This window comes from Hylobates moloch, unplaced genomic scaffold, assembly GCF_009828535.3.
Source record: "Hylobates moloch isolate HMO894 unplaced genomic scaffold, HMol_V3 SCAFFOLD_12, whole genome shotgun sequence".
In the NCBI taxonomy this organism is placed as follows: Eukaryota; Metazoa; Chordata; class Mammalia; order Primates; family Hylobatidae; genus Hylobates; species Hylobates moloch.
Genome location: NW_026652287.1, coordinates 24785840 through 24808487, shown reverse-complemented (window position 1 = coordinate 24808487; position 22648 = coordinate 24785840). Strand labels below are relative to the sequence as shown.

Sequence of the window (22648 nt, the reverse complement as noted above, 5' to 3'; positions counted from 1 at the left end):
CTCTATGCAAATGTGCCCTAATTGACCCAAGACACAGCAGCTCCTGGAGGAGAAGGATGACTCCAGATGGCTTAATGATAGGGATTTAGAAGTCCCTTCAGAAGTCCCTCTTGGGGAAGAGTGATCTGCACTTGGAGAAGGGCTGCCAGCTGCCTCATGGGTTGGCCAGTGGACTGGGTGACCTGCGCCTTGGGTCCCTCTCATCAAACCACTGTACAAGGGAGACTGTCAGTTCACCCCTTCATCTCTCTCCAACCCCCTGACCCTTTCTGCAACATGGCCCCTTCCCCAGAGCCCACAGTTTGGATATTTCGTTGACATATACCTCCGTGGGTCTCTGCCTTTTCAAATAAATTATTGTCCCCCCTTTATAAATAGACTTTTGAAAAGCCATTTTAGGTTCATAGCAAAATTAAGCAGCAAGTACAGAAGTTCCCATATAACCCCAGACCCTCCTCAAACAGCCTCCCCCTCCATCAACATCCCACGCCAGAGTGGTCCATTTGTTACAGTCGGTGAACCTACACTGACACATCATTATCACCCAAGTCTGCAGTGTCAGTTAGGGCTCACTCTGGGTGTTGTACTTTCTGTAGGTTTGGACCAATGTATAATGACATGTGTCCACCATTATAGTATCATACAGAGCAGTTTCACTGTCCTAAAAATCCTATACTCTACCTACTCACCCTCCCTCTAGGCCTCAGCAACCACTGATCTTTTTACTGTCTCTATAGTTTTGCCTTTTCCAGAATATAATATCGTTGGAATCATACAGTGTGCAGCTTTTTCAGATTGGCTTCTTTCACTTGATAATATGCATTTAAGTTTCCTCCATGTCGTTTAGCCCTGAATAATACTCCACTCTCTGGATGTACATACTCCTTTGGGTAAATTCCCATGAGCATGATTGCTGGATCGTATGGTAAGAGTATGTTTTGTTTTATGAGGTGCCCTTTGAAGACTAACTGTAGCTTATTGTGCCCTTTTGGTGTACCTAGCACCATGGTAAGAAGAGACAAATGAACAGTTTTCTCATTCAGTGCTGTCTATAACCCTGGAAGGCTTGGTCCTACGAGATCAAGGACCCAAGTCTTCCTCGGGTTCTTTGTCTCTTCTTTGTCTCGGTTCAGTGTCTCTTCTCTGCTCAGCTACTTTCTTCTCCTTCTTCTCTTTGCAGACTTAACTTTTGCTCTTTCTTTGGGCACGTGGTGACAGCTCCTGAGGCTACAGGTCCATAGTCTAAGTGATCAGCAAAGATGTGAATGTCTCAAATCCCAACTCCGTATTTCTGGGGCCAAGAATGGATTGACCGGTTTTAGATCTGAGCCTACCTATTATCCACCAGCAATGCCAGTGGGAAGGGTAATATGCTGCAAACACAGCCCCTGGGGTCTGCCTCTGTAAGCAAGGGGTGGGTGTCACACACTAGACAGATTCCTCAAAATGTGTCCTCCACACCTACCTTAGGTAGTCACCAATCATTACACCAACTCATTGAACCTTTATCTTTTTCTGAAGTCTGGGCAAAGGGTATTGTCATGAGAAGAGGTAAATGTTTTGTTTAGTTGGCCAAAGTTGTGGCAGAGAATGACTACCTACCAAGAAACTGTCATGACAGGTTTAGCATATGGTTAAGAGTGCAGGCCCCAGAGCCAGACTCCCTGGGCTCGAAGCCTGTTCCACCACTTGCTAGCTGTGTGATGCTGCACAGATGACTTCTCTGATTTCCTAATCTGTAAAATGGGGCTAACAAGTGGAACCTTTCTTATAGGGTTGTTGTAAGGATTACAAGTTACTCTCTAGACAGTGTCTGTCACATAGTTGGTGCTCAATAAATACTAGCCCACATTATTATTAGGGTGCTATATATTTTAAAAACAGTAGCTCATTTAACCCTCCTACCTTTCCAATGAGACAGGGTGGATTGGCCCTATTTTGCAGGTGAGAAAACTGAGTCACAGAGAGGCCGCTTGCTGAAGATCACACAGCCACCACCGCCCTAAGGCAGGTTCACATGCAGGAGTGTGTGACTCTGGCCCTGACCCCTTTCCATGTTTCCTCTCCGTGGCCATTCCTGTCCACAGTGGCCCAGCCTGACTCCCTGCAACAAGCGAAGATGGCTGTAAAGATTGCCCATGGAGCAAGAGGCACTAGAGTCATTACCCAGAGAAACAAAATTTTAATATTTATTTATAATGGACACCATATGCTCCCTCTGATTTTTTTATTTAATTACATCATGGCAGATGGCTGGGTGTTAAAGGCCATTAAGCTAATGGCACTTTGCCTTCTCATTTATTTTCTTGAGTTTTGGGGAAGATAAATGAAAGTGGACATGTTTGGCAGGCTGTGAGCACAGGGTAGTGCTGAGTGAGTTTCCTTCCTGGGAACAGAAGGAAGTTGGGGACCCAGGGGATTCTTTCTGGAGGTGGTGTGAGCAAGTGTAGGGGGCAACATATGGGTGTGCCTGGGAACCTGGTGAAGCTTTCCTGGTGTGTACATGCTTCCTGGTCAAAAAAGTGGGATTGTTGTGTCAAAGATTCTGCAGAATTGTTGCATCAAAGATCTGCAGAACCACAATATGTCCATCATGAGCACGATGGAATCATTAAATTACAGCACACCAGTGAATGGAAGGGTGTGTCCCAGAGAGAGTCTACCCACTGTACGGGGTGCAAAAGCCTTCCCTAGTGTTAATTGGGTTAGTAAAATTCTGGATTCCTAAGACAATGAGTGAAAGGACTTGGCATTTATAATGGCATTTCTTCTCAGGCTGTTTCATTAAGTCTTTCACTTGCCAAATGGCTAGTCCACCACCAAGAAGGGTGAGAAAGAACTTTGATTAAAGGAATTGGGGGTTATCTACCTGGAGAAGTGTTTGAGGCATGGCCATCCATATCTTCAGGCTCGGAAAGGTTCCTTTCATCAAGGCGTGGATTCAACTGAGGGATTAGTGGTTAAGACAGGGAATAGCTGCCTTGCTGGTCTGCATAGTGTCTGCCATGGCATCATGACACTGAGGCTCAGTTTTGCACTTGAATTCATCCTCCACTTTTTGTGTGCCTGGGCAAGTTACTTAATCTCTGTGAACCTTAGCTTTCTCATCTGTAAAGTGGGTATAATATGTCAATGTCTCATCATTGTTGAAAGGTCCTATATTGCTTTCCGGGGATCTGTATAAAGATTTACTTACAGGGTGTTTATCATAGCATTACTTATTTATAAAAGAGGGAAGACTGGAAATATTTTACATGTCTAATGATAAGGAAAATGTTGAAAAACCATTGATATGATATGAATCAACCATATTGATTCCTATTCTAAGGAATCAACTATTCCAAGAAATAAATACCACTGATAAGTAGTTCATTTAGGAAATAAAGAGTACACTTACTCCTGTCCTTCCCTGAGCGGGGAAGTGAGACAGGGAAGGGAAGAAATCAATAAAGGGTGTATTATTGAGTCATCTATTACAGAGGGTGGTTGAGACTAAGTCCCTCTGGAGAAATACACACTTCAGAGTTATTCCAGCTGAGGAGCAAGGGAGCTGGGGCATTTATACACCAACTCCCATCAGTCATTTTTTGCAACTGCTTCCAAATGTTAATATTCTAGCATGTCTTGCCTGCCAACCACACAAGCACAAAAACCATTCAAGGTGCTGGAGAAACCCCTCAGACAACCAGATGAACATTCAGAATTTAACTCTGTGGGTGGGGCACATACAGCATCCGTTACAGATCTACCAAACTGACCAAAAAGAAAAGGACTGACAACATTAAGTGTTGGTGTGGATTTGGAGCAGCAGGAATGCTCAAACTGTACTGGGGAAGTTGTGACTACAGCAACCTTGGAAAAAAACTGTCATCTTTTAGGATAATCATAAGATGCTCATACAAAAACAAAAACAAACAAAAACTAGTGCTTTCACTCCTAGGTATATATGCACCCTACATTAATTCTTATATACATGCGTCAGGAGGGAGGTGTGGGAATGTCTGCAGCAACTGGCAAGAGGAATCCATTCTATCCAAGCCACATGATCTGAGAATTAATGAGGGAGGAATTCCATGGAGAAAAATGGAGTCCTTGTATCAGAATGAAGGGGCACTGAACAGGCAAAACCACATGTATTCTCCAGAAATTATTATAAGATGTAGCATTTGCATCTAATATATATAAATATGATACATTTATATATATTGACTTATTTAGTTCTCATGCCAACCCTAAGAGATAAATTATATTACATCATCACTCTATAGATGGGGACACTGATGTTCAAAGAAGTTAATGACCACCTCAAAGAATGATAGTGGGGATTAAAAGGCACAATGGGAATAAGATGACTGGCACATAGTAAGTGCTCAACAAACACCAGTGACTTCTGATATTTTTATTATTAGAACAAGACTGAAATTTTACCTGGGCTCCCCAGTTTCTTGGAAACTTCCCAGATGGGTCTCCTACCCAGAACTCTTAAGAAAGCAAACCTTCGTGAACCTGATTTCTCGATAGCTATTTCTTGGTGAAGCTTGGGTGGTCTGGGGGTCAGTTGGTCGCTGGGCCTGCCCAGTCCCTCCAAACTGCCTCTGCCCCCCACCAAGTCAGATGCTGGGGATTGTAGAGAGGGAGTCAGACCCCTACCCAGCCTCACAGGCTTCCATTCTGACCTACCCTAGCCTCTAGAACCTGGAAGGGGGAGGCACACTTTTACTCCCAGGGGAGGTAAGGAACCACAGGGCAGGCTATGCCTCTGTTTTTCTTTCCCCTGCAGGCAGCTCTTCCCCACATCTTCAAGTTGGCAGCTCAACACCAGAGCCTCATTCTGGTGCTAAAAATAGGCTGTGTTTAGACACTTTGAGGCTCCTGCTGGAAACATGAACTGCAGTAACCGAATGCTGCCACTCCCACAAAGGGGGCCTCTCAGCCTCCTCCCTGTGGAAACTCATGCCAGCCCTGGGAGGGAGGCAGAGTAGAGGTCATCAACCACATTTAACAGATGGGGAAACTGAGGCTTAGAGAGGTGTCACTTAAAATAAAGGGGGATGAAGTCATGATAGCCAGCCCTGTGGATTGTCTCATCGAATCCTCCCCACACCTCTGGGAGGGGCATTCTATGGTTGACTTAACTTTATAGAGAGAAGATGGCAGCTCAGAGAGATGAAGTCCCCTGTCTGGACCTCACACCTGTAAGTGAATGACAGGAGGGGATATTAATACAATTATGATCCTCAACATGCTATGAACAAATAGAAACAGAGAGAAGTGGGTTGCTGAAGGCCAACAGCCCCCGTCTCACCCAGAGTTGTAGACACATTATCTGTGGATTGGGAAGAAACATCACACCTTGCCTTGCAGCTATCCCAGAGGGAGGAGTGTGGGAGAACGTATTTGTAAAACCTTCAAACACAGTACCCAGCATATAGTAGGTATTCAACAAATGCAGTTAGTTTCATTTCCCCATTCCCTTTGAGGCAGAATTTCTCTCTGGAGAGAGATAGCAGAAAGAGAGACGATGACAGACTAGAGAGAGACTTGGAGAGATAGAGATGGAGAGAGAGGCAGGAGAGAGAGAATGACAGATGGATGTGGGAGGCAGGGGAGTCTGGGATACCTTTGAGGACATGCGGCTTTGGCTCAGCCGAATCCTGGAACCCTTGAACCCCAGAACCACCCAGTGCTGAGTAACACAAATGCTGCCTCCACAGAGCCCTGAATTTACAGTTCTCCAAGGCTGTCACCTGAGTGTTTTGTCCAGTATGTGAAGCCATGGTTGTAGGTTTAAGCCCTGGGGGAATAAACCTGACTGTTTTTACGCATTTTTCTCTACCAGTGTTTCTTAGGACCCTCCTATGTACCAAACAGCCTTATCACCTCCGGCTCAGATTCCAGAGGGCTCTTCCTCTGGGTGAGCCCCCGCCTCCTCCTAGCCCCGGCAGGATGCTGTGGGATGACTCAGGTCAGCACCTTCCCTCCCCAGGAGGAAAGAGAGCTCTGAAAGTCGGGGGTGGACACAGCCCCTTTCCACACGGTCCACATCCCTCCAGCAGATCTCCTTCATTTTCCACATCGCCCGTGCCTCAGTCTCTTTCTGTTCCCTGCCAGCTCCTAACGAGCTCATTATCCTCTTAAAGCCCATTTGGCACCTACTTAGAGAAGAGATGTGTTGGAATATGAAAGAACAAAGAGGGAACAATGAAAAAGGACTAGACCCAGAAATATCCTCAGAGAGGCAGAAAGCCACAGGGAACACTACAGCTGAAAACTTTGCTGTCTCCACAACAGCAAATGTGCTGAGGTGGCAAATGGCTTTCAAGTGTCTCACATGTGCCCTTGAGGGGGCGGGGGTGGGGCTTATCTTGAGCATCTCCTATGCGTCAGGTATTCCTCCTACAATGTTTAATTCAGTCCTCCCAGCAACATACTTTTTAGGGGAGAAGTCAAGATCCTTTAGGCCACTTTACAGGTGAGGAAACTGAGTCTTGCTGAGAAGGGATGTCTTGCCCCAGTCACTCACCTGGGGGAATAGAAGAGGAGGATTTGAACCCAGGTCTGTTTGCCTGTGGAGTCCACCTCTGTTCTTGCCTGAGTGCCTCTGGAAGGGCTGGTGTCCCCTTGCCCATCCCACAAGGACTGCTGACTTTTTCTCATCCCAGCCCAGCTGCAGAAACATCTGGCACATGTGTTGGCACAACCATGAAACCTCAGTGGATTCTCATGCGCGTTTTGAGAACACAGTCCCAACTCCTGAGCTTGGCATCCAAGGCTTCCCATGATCTGGCTCCTGCCCACTGCTTGGCTGTGTTCCCAGCCCACAGTCCCCCAAGCTCCTTTGTTTCTTCCCCCTCAGTGATGCACCCTCATGTGGGCTGTTCCTCTTCCCTGGGCTAACCTTGGGTTGCTCCTTCACCCAGAGAATTTTGACTCCTTTTGCAAGACCTGCTGGCTCAAAGACTCCTCCATGGGGAAGCCCTCTATGGTCCCCCCAATTCGTTGCAGACCCTCACTTCCCTTGGCTCCCACATTCCATGGCTTCTCAACCCAGGGTCCAACCAACCCCCCCCACCCCCGATATTTTAAGCCAAATTCTGGGAGCTTACATGCAAGGGCTTTTTTTTCTTGGCATAGATCTATAGTTATGAGATCCTCAAAGAGTTACAAGGCCAGAATAGACATACAGTTAGGAATATAGGCTTTGAAATCAGGTGGCATTGGGTTTACCACCCTGCTGCCACTTACTCGCTCTGTGACCCTGAACAACTTACCTAATCTCTCTGATACTCATTCCCCTCTTGTATAAAAATAGATACAGCTCTCCCTCATAGAACTGTTCAAATGAGAGTATGTATATGTGTAGAAGAATGCCTGGCATATATTAACTGTTCAATAAACATTAACTATAATATTGATTGCTGTATCTTGTACACACATCTACTATGGGATTTATCATAGTCTGTCTAGCATAATGATTGTTTACATTGCTTTCTCCCTCAGTTGACTGTGAATTCTCTGAAAGCAGGGACTGTGAATTATTTATTCCTGCATCTCAAACACATACATAGTAGGCAATCTGCATATGTTTTTAAATAAATGGAAGAATGAGTGGATGACTGGATGGGTGGAGAGTTGGGTGGATGAATGGGCTGCTATAGTTCAGATGGATAGATGAATGGATGTATAGTTGGACAGATTAATGAATAGATTAATGGTAGGTGGTTGGGTGGCTCAGTGAATAGATGGGTAGATGAACTGCTGGAAGGCAAATGGATGGATGGATGGATGAATGAATGGATGGGTGGGTGGATGCTGGATGACAGACAGATGAATGGTTGGATGGATGGATAGATGGTTGGCTTAATGACTGGATGGGTAGGTGGACTGCTGGATGACAGACAGATGGATGGATAGATGGACGGATAGTTTGCCTTTACAAAGGCATGGATTTTTGTCTGTTTTGTTCACTTATTTATTCCAAGTGCCTACAAGGGTGACTGGTGCATAGTATGTGCTCAGTACTTAGTTCTTGAATAAGTGGGATGGCGAACTCTACCTTAAACCACAGTTAAATGCCCACACTACTGTCTGGATTAGGAGAGTATGTTACAATTTGTATCTTCCATTGGCTGACTATGGAATCTCAGGCGTTGGCTAAGATGGTCATGGGGCCCCCTGCTGGTGGTAATATGAAAAAGCATTGCCTAAATGGGGTTTTCTGTTTTCTAATTTACATTGTATCTTTCCTCTTGACTGATGATCCTGAACACTTACTCATAAAGCTGTGGTTCTCAACTCTCTGTGCTCATTACCATTATCTGAGAGCACTGGTTACAGCTGTGGGTTTCCCCCTCAACCAGACATTCTGGTTGGAAAAGTTAGGAATCTATATTCACCAGGTTCTCAGGTGATTCTGAATCAGTTGTTTCTCAGACCCACACCTGGGAGACCCTGACAAAGGGCGATGCTGGTAACTGAGAGGCTGTAAGGATGGGCTACTGTCTGGGGGGCTGTCTCTGAATTCTCAAGTGATGTCCAGACTATGTTGGAAAGAGGCAGAGTCAAAGAGACACTGATTAAGAGCTGTGATTTGCGATTTGGACTGTCCTGGGTCCAGATCCCAGCTCCATCACTCACCAGCTGTGTGACCTCCATTTCCTATCCGTAAAATAGGGAAATAGTTACCTCCCATAGGAATGTTGAGAGCAATAAAGGAGACAAGTGTAGATGGCTGGGCACAAAGCTGAGCACATGGTAGACACTCAACAAACACTGAATGGACAAATATGCTGCTAAATAACCCTACTTTCCTTCTTTTTCCTTTTCTTCCTTGGATAGAGGAGAGGGGCTATGGATTTTATTTCTCCCACTAGAATGTGAGCTCTATGAAAGACGGGATTTTGCCTGTGCTGCTCACAGCTTAATTTCCAGCACCTAGGACAGTGCCTCACACAAAGTAGGTCTCACTGAGTGTTTGTTGGAAAAAAAAAAATGAATGAATCTGGTCTGGTTCAGAATTGCCCAGGTTCAGCAGGTAGTTCAGCAAGGACCTTGAAAGTACTTTTCAGACTTAAGGGAATCCTTGGATCAGTGTATATTTGACAAATATATAGGAAGTATGGAGCAAAGCAAACCACTGGCCCATAAGAACCTGTGCTTGTCCAAGACAAAGTTTGTCCCCAAACTAGGGCCCACTAGGATCCAGGCCCCCAAATTCCCAGTTTGGTGTCAAGAAAAAGGCAGTGTTCTAGAAGACTCAGAGATGCTCTTTATCCAGCACTGCTCTTAAGCTGTTTCATGCCATTGGTGGTTTCCTCCCCTCTCCGGGCCTCTGCATTTCCCTGTAGGATGCTCAAGAACACTCTGGGTTCTGTGCTTTGGTGAAGGGGCTTCTCATGCCTGTGTCTCTGCTGTTTTGCAGGTGGCATCCCTGAGTCCTGATGCCTGACTGGATGGAGACCCACCAGCTTCTGTTCCCATGAGGTAGAAAGGCCAAGCTTGGTCTTCAGCTGGGGAAGAGGCCAGAAACAAGGCCCCCAGTGAAATAACCCAGATCCATTGGGCTGAGGAGCAGAGAAAGAGCAAGAAGTGAACTGCAGCTGCTGGTAACCCTCAGAAACCTTCTCCAATTGCTATTGTCACAGTTCTTTGGGAACACTCTGAAGTGAAGAACAATATGTAGGAAAATGGGACCAACTTATGTGTGTTCTGAGCCTCAAAACCCCTTTGTTGGCTCAAAGAAGCTCATCTTGAGTTTGGGAAGGCTGGTAAGCTCCGTCCTTTCTCATGGCCTCAGCCAAGCATTGAACTTGCCCTCCCCTTCTGGCCTTGGTGATCACTTTTTCAGGAAGAGTGAGACTGAGGACCCCCAAGTGTTCCATCCCTAAGGAAAACTTGGGAAACCAAGCCTCTTCCATCCCCTCCCAAGCACCTCAGCCAAGCCCCAGAGAGCCAGTCCGGAATGATCCCGTTATGGCCAAGCTCTGGTTCAAATTCCAGCGGTACTTCCGCCGGAAACCTGTGCGTTTCTTTACCTTCCTGGCACTCTACCTGACTGCTGGGAGCCTTGTCTTCCTTCACTCTGGCTTTGTGGGCCAGCCCGCTGTCTCGGGGAACCAGGCGAACCCCGCCGCTGCAGGAGGCCCAGCTGAGGGTGCTGAGCTGCCCTTCTTGGGTGACATGCATCTGGGCAGAGGTTTCCGGGACACAGGTGAAGCCTCGAGCATCGCTCGCAGGTATGGACCCTGGTTCAAAGGCAAGGATGGGAATGAGAGAGCCAAACTTGGTGACTACGGTGGAGCCTGGAGCCGAGCCCTCAAGGGGAGGGTTGTCCGGGAGAAGGAGGAAGAGCGAGGTAAGAGCGAGGAAGATCTGGACACTGACGGGTTGGGGAGAAGGGAGGAGATTCTAACAATGTAATAACAGCTGTCAGTTTTCAGTGTTTAACAGGAACCAGCTGTCATATAGTTGTAGCTATAAATAGATAGCGCCTGCCATTATCATCCCCATTGCACAGAGGAGAAAATTGAAGCTCAGAGAGATGAAGCAGCTTGCCCAAGGTCACACAGCTTGTCAACAGGCAAGTTTGGATTTGAACTCCACATCTATCAGAGGTCAAAGTCTGACTCTCCCCTGCAGCCCTTCACAGTCCTTGTTAAATATACATGAAAATAAAAACAATGAGCATTTATTGGGTACTTACTAGGCACCAAGTACTGTTTCCAAGCACTTTACACATATAGAAACATCACCACAACTATAGGAGATAGATTTTATTTATTCCCATTTTAAAGATGAGGAAAGTGAGGTACCAAGAGCACAAGATTACACAGCTAAGTGGCAGAGCTTCTGCTCCACCAGACTGTCTCTCAGTCCATCTTGCTGGGTCCCTTGGTGATGGAACTCAGGGGAGATCATTGCCCTGGATAGATTTCGTTGCATTTTCTCAGCCATTTATAATCTAAAAAGGCTTTTCTTCATGAGTGCATTACCTTATTTGATTTTCATTACACTTCATGGGCTTAAACAAGGCCCCTATGATCCTGTGCCCAGTTAACAGATGTGGAAACTGAGGCTTGAAGAAGGGAAGACACTTGCCCAAAGCTGCGCAGCTGGTCAGCAGCAGGAACAGAGTTTAAATCTGATCCATCTGGCCTGAACGCTCAGTTCTCTAAGGCTGTCTCCTAGAGTCCACTGGCATCTACCCATCCAACCAGTATGCTAGGGAGGAACCCACAACCCCTACAATTCATAAGATTAACACAAATGGACATTTCAGAAATCTGGGCCAGATGGTTTGGGAGAATAAACCACCAATCAGGGCAGATGGAAAACCTCACTAGCCTTTGTGTTCTACTGTGATTCAGCTCATAAAAAACCCTTCTACCATGGAAGGAAGCAGGATTAATGGAGGGGATTCATCTTGGAACACATTCTCCTGCCCCAGTCCTGCCCCCGACCTGGCCTGGGAACCATCTAGAAGACTCTATCTTTCTGCCCTCAGTAATTTCCTAGACTTCTGCTTCTTCAAGAACCAACGCTCACAGGGAGGCAAAGGAGATGTTGGAGGTGGTAGAATGGATCAGAGGATGTGGATTCATATTCCGGCTCTACCCCCACCAGCCATGTGGCCGAGGCAAATGATTTTACCTTCTCCGGCCTCAGTTTTGAAATCTGTAAAATGGGGATTTTACTGGATGCTCCTGAGAGTTCAATGAGACAAGGGTCATGAAGGCCTAGCACTGAGTAGGTACTTAGAGGTGCTCAGGAAGTGCTCCTGGGATCTCCCTGGGGATCATCTTATAGGTATAGGTGAGGTGTGAAGTGCTGCACCCCAGCCACTCCAAACTCCATTCTGGCCTTTGAAAGCCCCAAAGTCCTCGCCAGCCAACACCTTGAGATATGCTCCCCATAATGCTTAGGACAAATTCCAGACCCCTCCCATAGTCCACCTCTCCAACCTCATCTTATAACGCCACTCCCCTCACCATGCTCTGCCCCACTGTCCTTGCAGTTCATTGAACACACCAAGCCTGTTTCTACCCTAAGATCTCTGTATATGCAGTGCCTTCTATCTGGGATGCCATCTCCCCAAATGTTTGCATAGCTCCCTTCTTCCTTTCCTTCAAGTCTTTAATCAAACCTCGCCTTCCCACAGAGACCATCCCAGAGCATCCTAACTCAAATAACCCCACTTCCTACTCAGTCACAACCACATTCCCTGACTCTATTTTCATCATAACACTTATCGCCATCTGAAAGCATCTCATTTATGTGTTTGCCTCTTTGTTTAAGATCAGCCTGTTCTACTGGACTGTCATCTCCAGGAGGGCAGGGCTATTTCCTGTCCCGCCTGTCTGTGTTCTATCAGCACCTGGGACAGCCCCTGGCTAAGTGCTGTTGCTGAACACCTATTTGTTGAATGGGTGAATGACTGGATGAATAAACGAATGAATGACTATCCCTCTGCCTGGAGTACCTCTACAGCATTAGCTCTACTCTTCCTCCAAGTCTCATCTTTGCTAATCTTCAAGAAATTTTCCCTGATCCCCTTACAGGCTTGATCAAATGCTCTTCCTCTATGCTCCCTGGCATGGCCCTTATATGAATGGCAATTGTGTATGTTTGTCCATGTCCCCTGACAGAATATGAATTCCTTATGGTGTAGATGATACACAAATGACAATGCTTCTCATTTGTTGTGAGAATGAAATACTACCATCAATACCGCTAATAATAATGACCATTTCTTGAGTACCTACTTCACACCAACCACTTGTCTATTTGCTTTTCATGTATTATTTGAATGAAATGATATATGTAACATGCTTATAATATCCTCTGGCTCATAGTAATAGGTCACTTAATAGTTGCTGTCCTTGTTATTTGTAGTAATATTAGCTGATATCTAGTGAATGATCATTACAGGCTAGACCATGTTATGTGTTTCATTGACTCATTTAATTACTACAACCCAGTAAGTTAGGGATTGTTATTCCATTTCACAGACGGCAAAACTGAGATCCAGAAAGAAATCACTTACCCTAGTTTACACAAGTCAATAGTGGAGGAACTGAGGTTTAAAACAAGGTCTGTTTAATTCCAAAGCTTGTGAGAATTCTTCTATACCATGCCAATTGCACCCCCACCATGCCTTACCCAGCAATCTTATATATTGTATAAAGTGCAGAGAGAAGGAAGAGAAAAGAAGAACGTAGCCCCAAGCCCAGGGCTCTCAGCAGACAGCCTTTGGAATCAGGCAGTATTATTAAGAAAGCACAAATCCAGCCTGTCCTTGATTAACTTATTCAGAGTTCAGCAAGGAAAGACAACATATTAGATTAACGCTAATAAAAATGAGACGCTTCTTCAGCCTGACGCTAAACTCATTTTGTTTTCTCCAAGGCTGGCAAGGGCTCTGCTTGATGCAGTGATGCAGGACTCAAGCCGTAGAGGATTCAGAGCCCATCATGGCCCAGAAGTGGGAGGGGAGGAGCTGCACCCAGGCTGAGCTGAGGCTGGGCAGGAGTCTGAGTTCTTTGGTGTAACTGACACCTACCATGTGCCAGTCATTTACCTAGGCCTCTCTAGGTTCACATGGCCGTGTGAAGGCCTGTACTTTGAGCAGCCAAATCAGGGTTCAAATCCCAGTTCTGCAACTTGCTGGCTGTGCAGCCTTGGGCAGGTCGCTTTACCTTTCTGACACACCATTTCCTCTTTGGGATAAAAAGTACTTAACATCAGATGGCATTGTGATGATTACATAAGGTCAGTTCAGCGTGTGCTCTCTAAGTGCCAGGTGCTGTTCAAAGCATTTACGTCTGTTACATCACATAATCTTCCTAGTAATGAAGGAAGATAGACACTGTTATTAACTCCATCTTACAGGAGGGAAACTCAGGCACAGAGAAGTTAAGTAACTTGCCCAAGATTACCCACCTGGGGGAGGGAGTAAACCAGTATGTGAACCCAGGTGTTGTAAGTCTTACACCTGAACCTTAACCACTACATCACATCACTTCTCAGTGTACAGAAAGTACATGCCAGCTATTATTATTATAATAAGCTGGCATACCACCTTAATACATGCCAGCTATTATTATTTATACTGTAATTTTGCAGGAGAAAACGGGGGAATAGAAGTAATGTGAATTTCCTAAAGTCACACAGCTAATCTGGGGCAGAGCCAGGAGCTAAACCCACTTTGACTTCAAAGGCTGTGCTGCTTCTATTTCCATGAGATTACAGAGAGGCTTGGGCTGGGTGTGAAGGTGGCCATGGGAAGATTTAGTCTGCATTTTTTGGAAGGATAGCAGGAGCACCCACTTCCCATCTCCTCCAGCTGGAGATGCAATGGCTGCAGGTTACTGAGGTGCTCTGTGTCAGGGACTGTTTGTCCATATTCTCCTTTCAGCTTTATATCAGGTAAAAATATTGAGTGCCATTTCACGATGAAGAAACAGGCTCAGAGAGGTTCAATTATTTGCCCAACATCACACAGATGCCAAGAGGCAGAGCTGACTCCAGCCCAATTTGATCAGAGTCCAAAGCCCTTATTCTTAACCACTGGACTTGTACTACCTCTTTCTTAAAATATATGATCTCTAACTTCATTCATTCATTCATTCATTCATTCCAAATTTATCAAACACCTACTACATGCCCAGATCTTTGCTGGGAGGTGGAGATACAGGAATGATTCAAGCACAGGTTGTGACTGTTCCTCAGAAGAAAAAGCTGTGCTTTTCCCCATTATAACACCTTTTCATTTTATTAAAAATTCTTCTACAATAAGCCAAAATTATTTCTAATTTGAAAAAATAATGGACAATACTAAGAAAATTTAGAAAAGTTTTGGGGGACCCCAAAGGAGGGACCTCATTCAGTCATAGGGTATCACAGCTGGCTTTCTGGGAGAGGAGATGGGTGAGCTTAGTATGTAGGATCCTTATGCCTTGACCAAAGTGAGTGGTGCATCCCTTCTGCCCTGGGGAAGCCTAGATATGAGCAGGAAATTCCATCGCCGGTACAAGGAAATCCGGGCAGCACTGGCTGGTCTTCTGGAGGGACCACCTTCCAGTGTTTCAGAGAATCTCCAGGAGAAAAAGTATTTCTTGTGTCTTCCTTCTGTGCCAGACCCTGTGATAGGCTCAATGCATCAAATTAATGTTACTTAGGTCATGCTTAACAATATCTTTGTATTAGCTTTCTCAGGCTGCTATAACAAAGTATCACACACTGGGTGGCTTGAACAACAGATATCTATTATCTCACAATTCTGGAGGCCAGAAATCTGAAGTCAGGGTGTTGGCAGGGCCATGCGCTCTCAAAGCCTCAAAGGGAGACTCTGTTCCATGCCTTTCTCCTGGTTTCCAGTGTTCCTGGCCATCCTCAGCAACCCCTGGCTTGCAGCCACATTACTCCAATCTCTGCTTCCATTTTCACATGACCATCTCGTTTGCGTCTGTGTCTTCATATAGCCTTCATCTGCCTCTGTGTCTTCATATAGCCATCTTGTTATAAGGACACCAGTCATATTGGATTGGGACACAACCTACTCCAGTTCAGCCTCATAACAAAATTCCATCTGCAATGACCCTATTTCCAAATAAGGCCACATTCTAAGGAATTGAGAGTCAAGACTTCAACATGTCATTTTGTTGGGGGGGTGGACAGGGCACACAATTCAGCCTAGCAACCCTAGTTGAATTTTTGCTCCCACTTTTCAGGTGGAGAACTGCACCTCCAAGTGCTTGAGTAATATTTGAGGCTATTGCAGCATCATATGTGGGATTTGAACCCAGATCTGGTTGACTCCAGTACAGCGTGAGGCCTCCTATTCGTGAATCTGTTCACAAACTATAAATCAGAGGCATACAAATTAGTTCATGTTTAGCTACCCTTTCAACAAATCACCTTCATTGAAGAGAGCAAAATTTCATGAAAAGATTAATTGTAGCAGAAGAAAAAAGTAAAGGGGGAAAAAAACTGCCACCAGGAGGGTTCTTTTCAGATGCCGGTTTCTATACTGGAGATAAATAGCCCAGCCGGGGTGACTTTGCCATTTCAGCAGTCTACAGACTGCTGTGGAGACGAACTGATAGATTATGTGAACGTGGCCATTAATCCACCCTCAAGTGGCCTGTGATTTTGTCCCTGTTTTACATATCTGACCTCCTGTCTCTGAGAGATTCTGCTACCACAGCAGGATTTGAAGGTGGAGCCCTGAGGAATGCCTGAAGAGGATTTTAGTGGGCTGGCAGTAACCATGCTAATGAGCTCAGCAGGGTGATACAACTCTGAGGACAGGGACCATGGTTGTATTGGTCGCAGCCTGCACCAAAGGTCCGTGGGAAAGGGGTCACCAGATCTTTCCCAAGACAGGAAGGAAACTGACTCAATATTGATATCCTGATCCATGGAGGTCAGCCCATTAATCAGGCCGTGATGCATAACATGCCTGTGTTTTCCAAAAGCATTAATAAAGAACCATGTATCTTCCTCTCCCTCCTGTTGACAGATAAGGAAACAGGATCATTCGTTCATTCAACAAGTCTTTGAGCGCCTGTTGTGTGGGACATCTCAGCCTGATGCCTGGTCTGGTGCGAGGAAGGGGATAGGGCACCATTTAAAAGCCCAGGCTTATAAAAAAGAATAAGATCATGTTTCCTGCAGGAACATGGATGGATCTGAAGGCCATTATTCTTAGCAAACTACTGCAGGAACAGAAAACCAAATACCGCATGTTCTCACTTTTAAGTGGGAGCTAAATGATGAGAACACATGGACACAAAGAGGGGAACAACAGACACTGGGGACTACTTGAAGGTGCAGGGTAGGAGGAGGGAGAAGAGGAGAAAATATAACTATTGGGTACTACGCTTAATACCTGGGTGACAAAATAATTTGTACAACAAACCTCGTGACATGAGTTTACCTATATAACAAACCTACACATGTACCCTGCACTTAAAATAAAGCTTAAAAACAAATAACTAAAAGCCCAGGCTTTGGGGAAGATGGTCCTATGGTAAAAATCCCAGATCTTCTCCCAAGGAACCATGCCACTTCCCAGCTCCCTCCTCCTCCTGGGCAGGTCTCTCTGGGGAGACACCTCCTCCCAAGACATCTCCTCCCAATCCTGGACTCAGTGTGGCATATAGGAAGGGGCAAATTTGAATAGACAGACCTGGGCATGGATTTGGTCTGAGACCCTCACTGTGGGGTGGACTCGGGCAAGTTGCTAAGCTTGAGTATCAGTGTAGTAGTTAGTGCTCCCCCTACCCCGGTGCCAAGGGACAAAAATCCACCTTGAACCAGCTTAAGCTAAAGAAGAAAATGCATTGTGTCATGTCATCAAACTACAGCAGTGGCTCTGCTGGACTGGATTTTCAAATGTATAATTGGTGGTCTTCTTCCTGTCACTGTCATCTCTGCTCTTCTATGCCTTGGCTTGTTTGTTCTCCTACACAGATTGGCCTTGGTGCCAGGGACTGGGCTGGTGGTAGCTCTGGGGTTATAGCACCTGGGAGAGGCAGATTTCTTCCTCCCAGCTTTACTCTATTGGAATGCAACAAATGGGTCATGTGTCCTTCCTTGAAGCAGTCACTGGCTGCTGGGATGGACAATATGATTGGCCTTGCCAAGGTCATCATGTCTCCTGTGGTCAGGGAAAGTAAGGTCTGCTGATGGAAAAACCTATCTAGAGCAGATGCTTTGAAGGCACAAACAGTCCACTACAGTCCACCCCTTCACTCCATGATGGACATGCAATGGACATGCCCACATACATCTTTACTCCCATTAATTTGCTTATAAAAATCTTATCTAACATGATCCACTCTTCCATAGGTAGCCGAATGTGCCTATCCTTACCCTAAGGTGAAGTCACCCAAAGTCCTATCACATCCAAATTCAAGCCCAGCATTTCTGCAGCATGAGCATTCCTCCCCTTCAGGTCTTGGGGTTGCCAAAGAGAATTGAAACTTCCTCAAGTATAAGATGGTTGGAGGACAGACCTGGGCTTTAATTTGAAGTCAGATGCTACAAGCTGTAGGAACTTGGACAGATGACATAGGTTCCCATTGCATTTTGAAAAGAGGAAAAGCAGATGTGACATGAGTAGTTACCAGTCAGAACATACACAATATGCCCAAACTAAGATTTGCTTCTAAGGTAAACATATAGAAGAGTCACTATGATCAGTTGCCTCATCTCTAAAATGGGTTCATAAGAAGTTTGTGAAGATTGAATTTTTAAAAAATGAGACATGGCCCATAGTAAAGTAGATAGCATGTAGTAGGTGTTCAACACATGATAGTTTTGTCTCCTCTGTTTCTGTCTTTGTCTCTCTCTGTCTCTCTCACACACACACACGCACATGCACACACACACATACACAATCTGCTGATCTGATGACAAAGACTTCAGGCCACCAAAATAAATCAAACTTTACCCCCTCTCTTCCCTTCCCTCTCTCTCCCTCCCTACTCCATCATCCCTCCTTCCTTCCTTTCCTTCCTTCTCTTTCTCCTTCCAGCTCCCTCTATTTTTCCCTCCTGCCTATCCTACAGTGCATCTTTAGACACTCAGTCCTCTAGGGAATGGCTGAACTGAAGTTAGTGTGCAGCCCTTGCCCACGTGGCCACAAAGTGCTCTCTCCCAGCTCAGGTATGAACAGCATTCGTGCCCCAAGTCAAGGGCTGTGACTCCATCTGTGATGGGAGGGGCACGCGCTGTTGAACAAGCACAGAGACAAGACCCGGGCTTCTCCAGGGCTGTCACTGTCTGGTGTGCCTGCTCCAGGGAGACAATGCTTCTTTTAAAGATGGACTGTTCTTAGTCGAGCAAATCACCTCTGTCTTATGAAGGAAATTCAAGGTGATCAGGTCGAGACACATCTCCAGCGGGGCTGAAAAAAATAGTGCACTTAGCAGAGCCATGTCCAGGGGAGTGATTGCTCAGTAATGAGCCTGCATTCTCTGCTAGATCCTGCTGTCCACCACAAGGAAGTGGGGAAAGAAGCTCACAGTTTAAACTAGACAGCTGCCTAGCAAGGAAGTGAGTAAGTGGCATTTAGTATTTTCTTCAATCATTCCCCTATAAGGGACATTTAATTCCAAGTGCTGGCTGGATCCTCAGTCTAACCTCCAGTTACTGATTTGGGGGTCTCATAGACCTGGATTTAAACCTTTATTCTGTGAAAAATTAGCTATGGGTCTTAGGGAGGCCACTTCACCTTTCTGGGTCACTGTTAAATCGTCTAAGAGCATGACAGTGTCAGTGTTCTCCACTTCACATGGGGGCATTACAAAGATCCCCCAACTCAGAAACAAGCAGTTCAGAACACAGGCTCTGAAGCCAGATTGCTTGGCTTCAGCTCTGAATCCACACATATGAACTGTGTTACTTTGAGCAAGTGACTTCTCCAGGCCCTTTTCTCTTCTGTATAAAATGGTAATAATATTCTCATAGGATCACTGTAAGGCTGCAAGGAGACAATGTATATAAAGCACTTACCAAAGTGGATGTCCAAATAATAATAATAATAATTTTAAAAACATATGGGAAAAGACATTATAAATGGTGAAGTGCAATTTTCATGTATGGGGGTTACTATTTACCATAAAGTACAGGAAAAATGTTTACTACTTTAAGAAAACTAAGTGTATGATTTATAATTGGATGGCTATTTCACATTATTTAAAATTTTCCTTTGAATGGAAACTTGATCATCGTGACCCACAATAGAGGAAAACTGTAAAGTACTTTACACAGCACTGTGAATGGCCAGTTTCTTATTCTACTCATCTTAATTTGATGCCCATCATATGCAAGACACTATGGTAGAAACTTTTACATAAATCATTCTATTTTAACCTCACTGGATTGTTATTTTTGTTCCTGATTCAAATAAAACTAGGTCTCTGAAAGGTTATCTGGCTTTAACTTTCTAGGCCCATGCTAGGAAGTAAACAAAGTGAAATGAGGACCTAGACCTTGAGATAGCTAAGTCCAGGGCACTTTCCAAGGAAAAATAAATGTCTTAAGGCAGCTTGTAGAGATAGTAACATGTTGTCAAATGTTAAGCCTTTTAGAGCTGTCTTAATGCAAGAAACAGGAAGCTCTGTTTGGTGCTTAGGGAATGGCCTTGGCTTGGGTTCCTGGATGCCCAGCTGTCACCAGGTGACCTCAAGGGCTTGGCTGCAGCCCACAGAAGGCTTCCCTCCTCTCTGTTGGTCTCCACTGCCCTGACTAGACCAGGTTCTGCCAAGACAAATGACTTTCACTCTCTCATTTCTGCCCAAAGGAAGGACTTGACATTAAAAGGTCAACAAGGTCACATAACCAGAGACACATTGGTGAGACTTCCTCCTGTAACCCTTGCAGCTTTGTCCCCAGCCATCTCTGATGTTTTCCTTTCCCCAAAGCCAAGTACATCGGCTGCTACCTGGATGACACCCAGAGTCGGGCCCTTCGAGGAGTGTCCTTTTTTGACTACAAAAAGATGACCATCTTCCGTTGCCAGGACAACTGTGCTGAACGGTAGGGTCCCAGCATCCCAGACTTGTCCATTTCAGGCCCTTCCTTCTCAGATTCCTGCCTGTGGTATTCTTTGCCCTGCTATGGGAGGGTGTGTTGAAGGGTGAGCACATGACCACAGGAAAGGTTGATGCAAGGGTGTGTGTGCATGGTGTGTATGTGTATGAGCACATCCATACAACTGAGGACTGCTCAAGAGTTGATCTATGGAAGTCTGTGGTTGTGCAACTGTGTCATACTGTGTCTGGGAACAATTTTGTAGCATACAGGATACAGGGTCAGCTAGCTGTGTTTGTGAGCTTAATGCCAATATGCAATGATCTTTAAATAATAGTGGCCGTGTATGCAGGAGTCTTTGTGAATATGTGTGCAATGGCTGAGAATTGTGCTTATGTGTGTAGGTGTCTGATTGCATTTGTTGAATGTACAACACTGTGTTGAGAGCATGCAAGATTGTGAAGAATTGCACACAACTTAGAAATACTCCATTAGATGTGCGTGTGCATGCAGATGAGGGCTGTAAGCATAAGGCTTGCAAGATGTCCACATGGAGGGTAAGGTGAAGGTATCTAATAGTTTCTCAGTATATAAACTCCTTGTTTTTCTCCAAGGGAGAAACACTTACCTGTTCAGACAGTGTTTTCCAATCTAAGAAGACAACGATGATTTTTATTAGACATGCACTGGGAGTAGGGGGGAGGGAGTTGATGTTTTGAGAGTGGACAAGTCCCCAGAGGCCTGGTGAACAGGGACAGGACCCCTGGGGGCACCGTGGGGCTGAGCTGAGCTTCTCTCCTTGTTTCTTGGGCCCCTTGATCTTGTAGTAGCTCAGGAAGAGGCTCTAATATGCTCACCTTCAGGCTCCAGGCGGCTGTCTCTGACAGTCACAAGCTCTGCCAACCTCAGCTGCATGCCTGGTGTGGAAATGGGCAAGTGGGTGACCACCGAGAGACTTCCTGCTGTTCTTTATTTTTTGTTTTTTATTTTTTATTTTTTTGAGATGGAGTCTTGCTCTGTCACCCAGGCTGGAGTGCAGTGGCATAATCTCGGCTCACTGCAACCTCTGCCTCCCAGGTTCAAGCAATTCTCCTGCCTCAGCCTCCTGAGTAGCTGGGACTACAGGCGCATGCCACCATGCCTGGCTTTTTTTTTTTTGGGGGGGGGTATATTTAGTAGAGACAGGGTTTCACCATATTGGTCAGGATGGTCTCGATCTCCTGACCTCGTGATCCGCCCGCCTCGGCTTCCCAAAGTGCTGGGATTACAGGCGTAAGCCACCAAACCCGGCCCCTGCTGTTCTTGATTAGGAAACACTACCCCCTTTAATATCAGCTGCCTGGGGAGCCCACTGTTAAAATCCTGAGCCCAGGACCCTCTCCAATTTGAAAAGGATTCCAAGTCCTTGATAATATGAAATCACTAACTTATCTGTCAAACTTGGGTGCAGGGGGGCGGGGGAAACAGAGGTGGAGTCCACACAGCCCCTGGCCTTAACAAGCTCACAGCCTGCAAGGGGAGACAAACATGTAAACAGAGAGGGATAACATAGTCAGATAGGGGTTGAGATGGAAGAATTGCAGGCAGTTTGACATGCAGACAAGGTCTAAACTGCCTGGGGTGAAAGGAAATACTTTTCAGAGAAGGTGACAGCCAAGATGAGTCAGAACTACTCATGTAATTCAATTTGGTTCAGCAAATATTTGTTGACTGCCCATGGGTGCTGGACCTGATTCCAGGTGCTGGAGATGAAGAGATGAGCCATCCACAGCCCTGTCCTCAGGGGGGCTTCCCATCTGGTTGGGGAGATAGAGGCAAGAACAATAGGCTTGGGCAATAGAATAACAACAGCCTACAACAGTTAAAAAGCGTTTGTTCTGTGCCAGGCACTGTCTGAGCATTTTGCAAATATTAACTCTTTAACTTCACAAGACCCCTGTGAGGCAGGAATGTTATGAGCCACATTCCACAGATGAGGAAATCAAGTATAATGGGTGCTGGGGTGGATGTGCTTTGCAAGGTGCAGGAAAGTCAAGAAGATGGAAGTGATGGAGGGCTCCATGTGGAGGGTTTAGGAGGAGTTATCACGGTGAGACCATAAGCTGGGTTT

The 22648-nt window shown here is 45.6% G+C and overlaps 1 protein-coding gene across 3 annotated transcripts in view; it reads left to right on the top strand.

Moving 5' to 3' along the window:
* Nucleotides 1-22648, top strand: part of WSCD2 (WSC domain containing 2) — a 124426-nt gene that overhangs the window by 57706 nt on the left and 44072 nt on the right. For 2 of the 3 annotated variants that reach the window (XM_032168787.2, XM_032168788.2), the window contains exons 2-3: nucleotides 9422-10354; nucleotides 20430-20544. In XM_032168787.2, coding sequence (XP_032024678.1) covers nucleotides 9973-10354; nucleotides 20430-20544 — 497 coding nt within the window. In that variant the 5' untranslated portion in view covers nucleotides 9422-9972. The remainder of the gene's footprint in view (nucleotides 1-9421; nucleotides 10355-20429; nucleotides 20545-22648) is intronic. The other variant, XM_032168789.2, reaches the window with a different exon arrangement.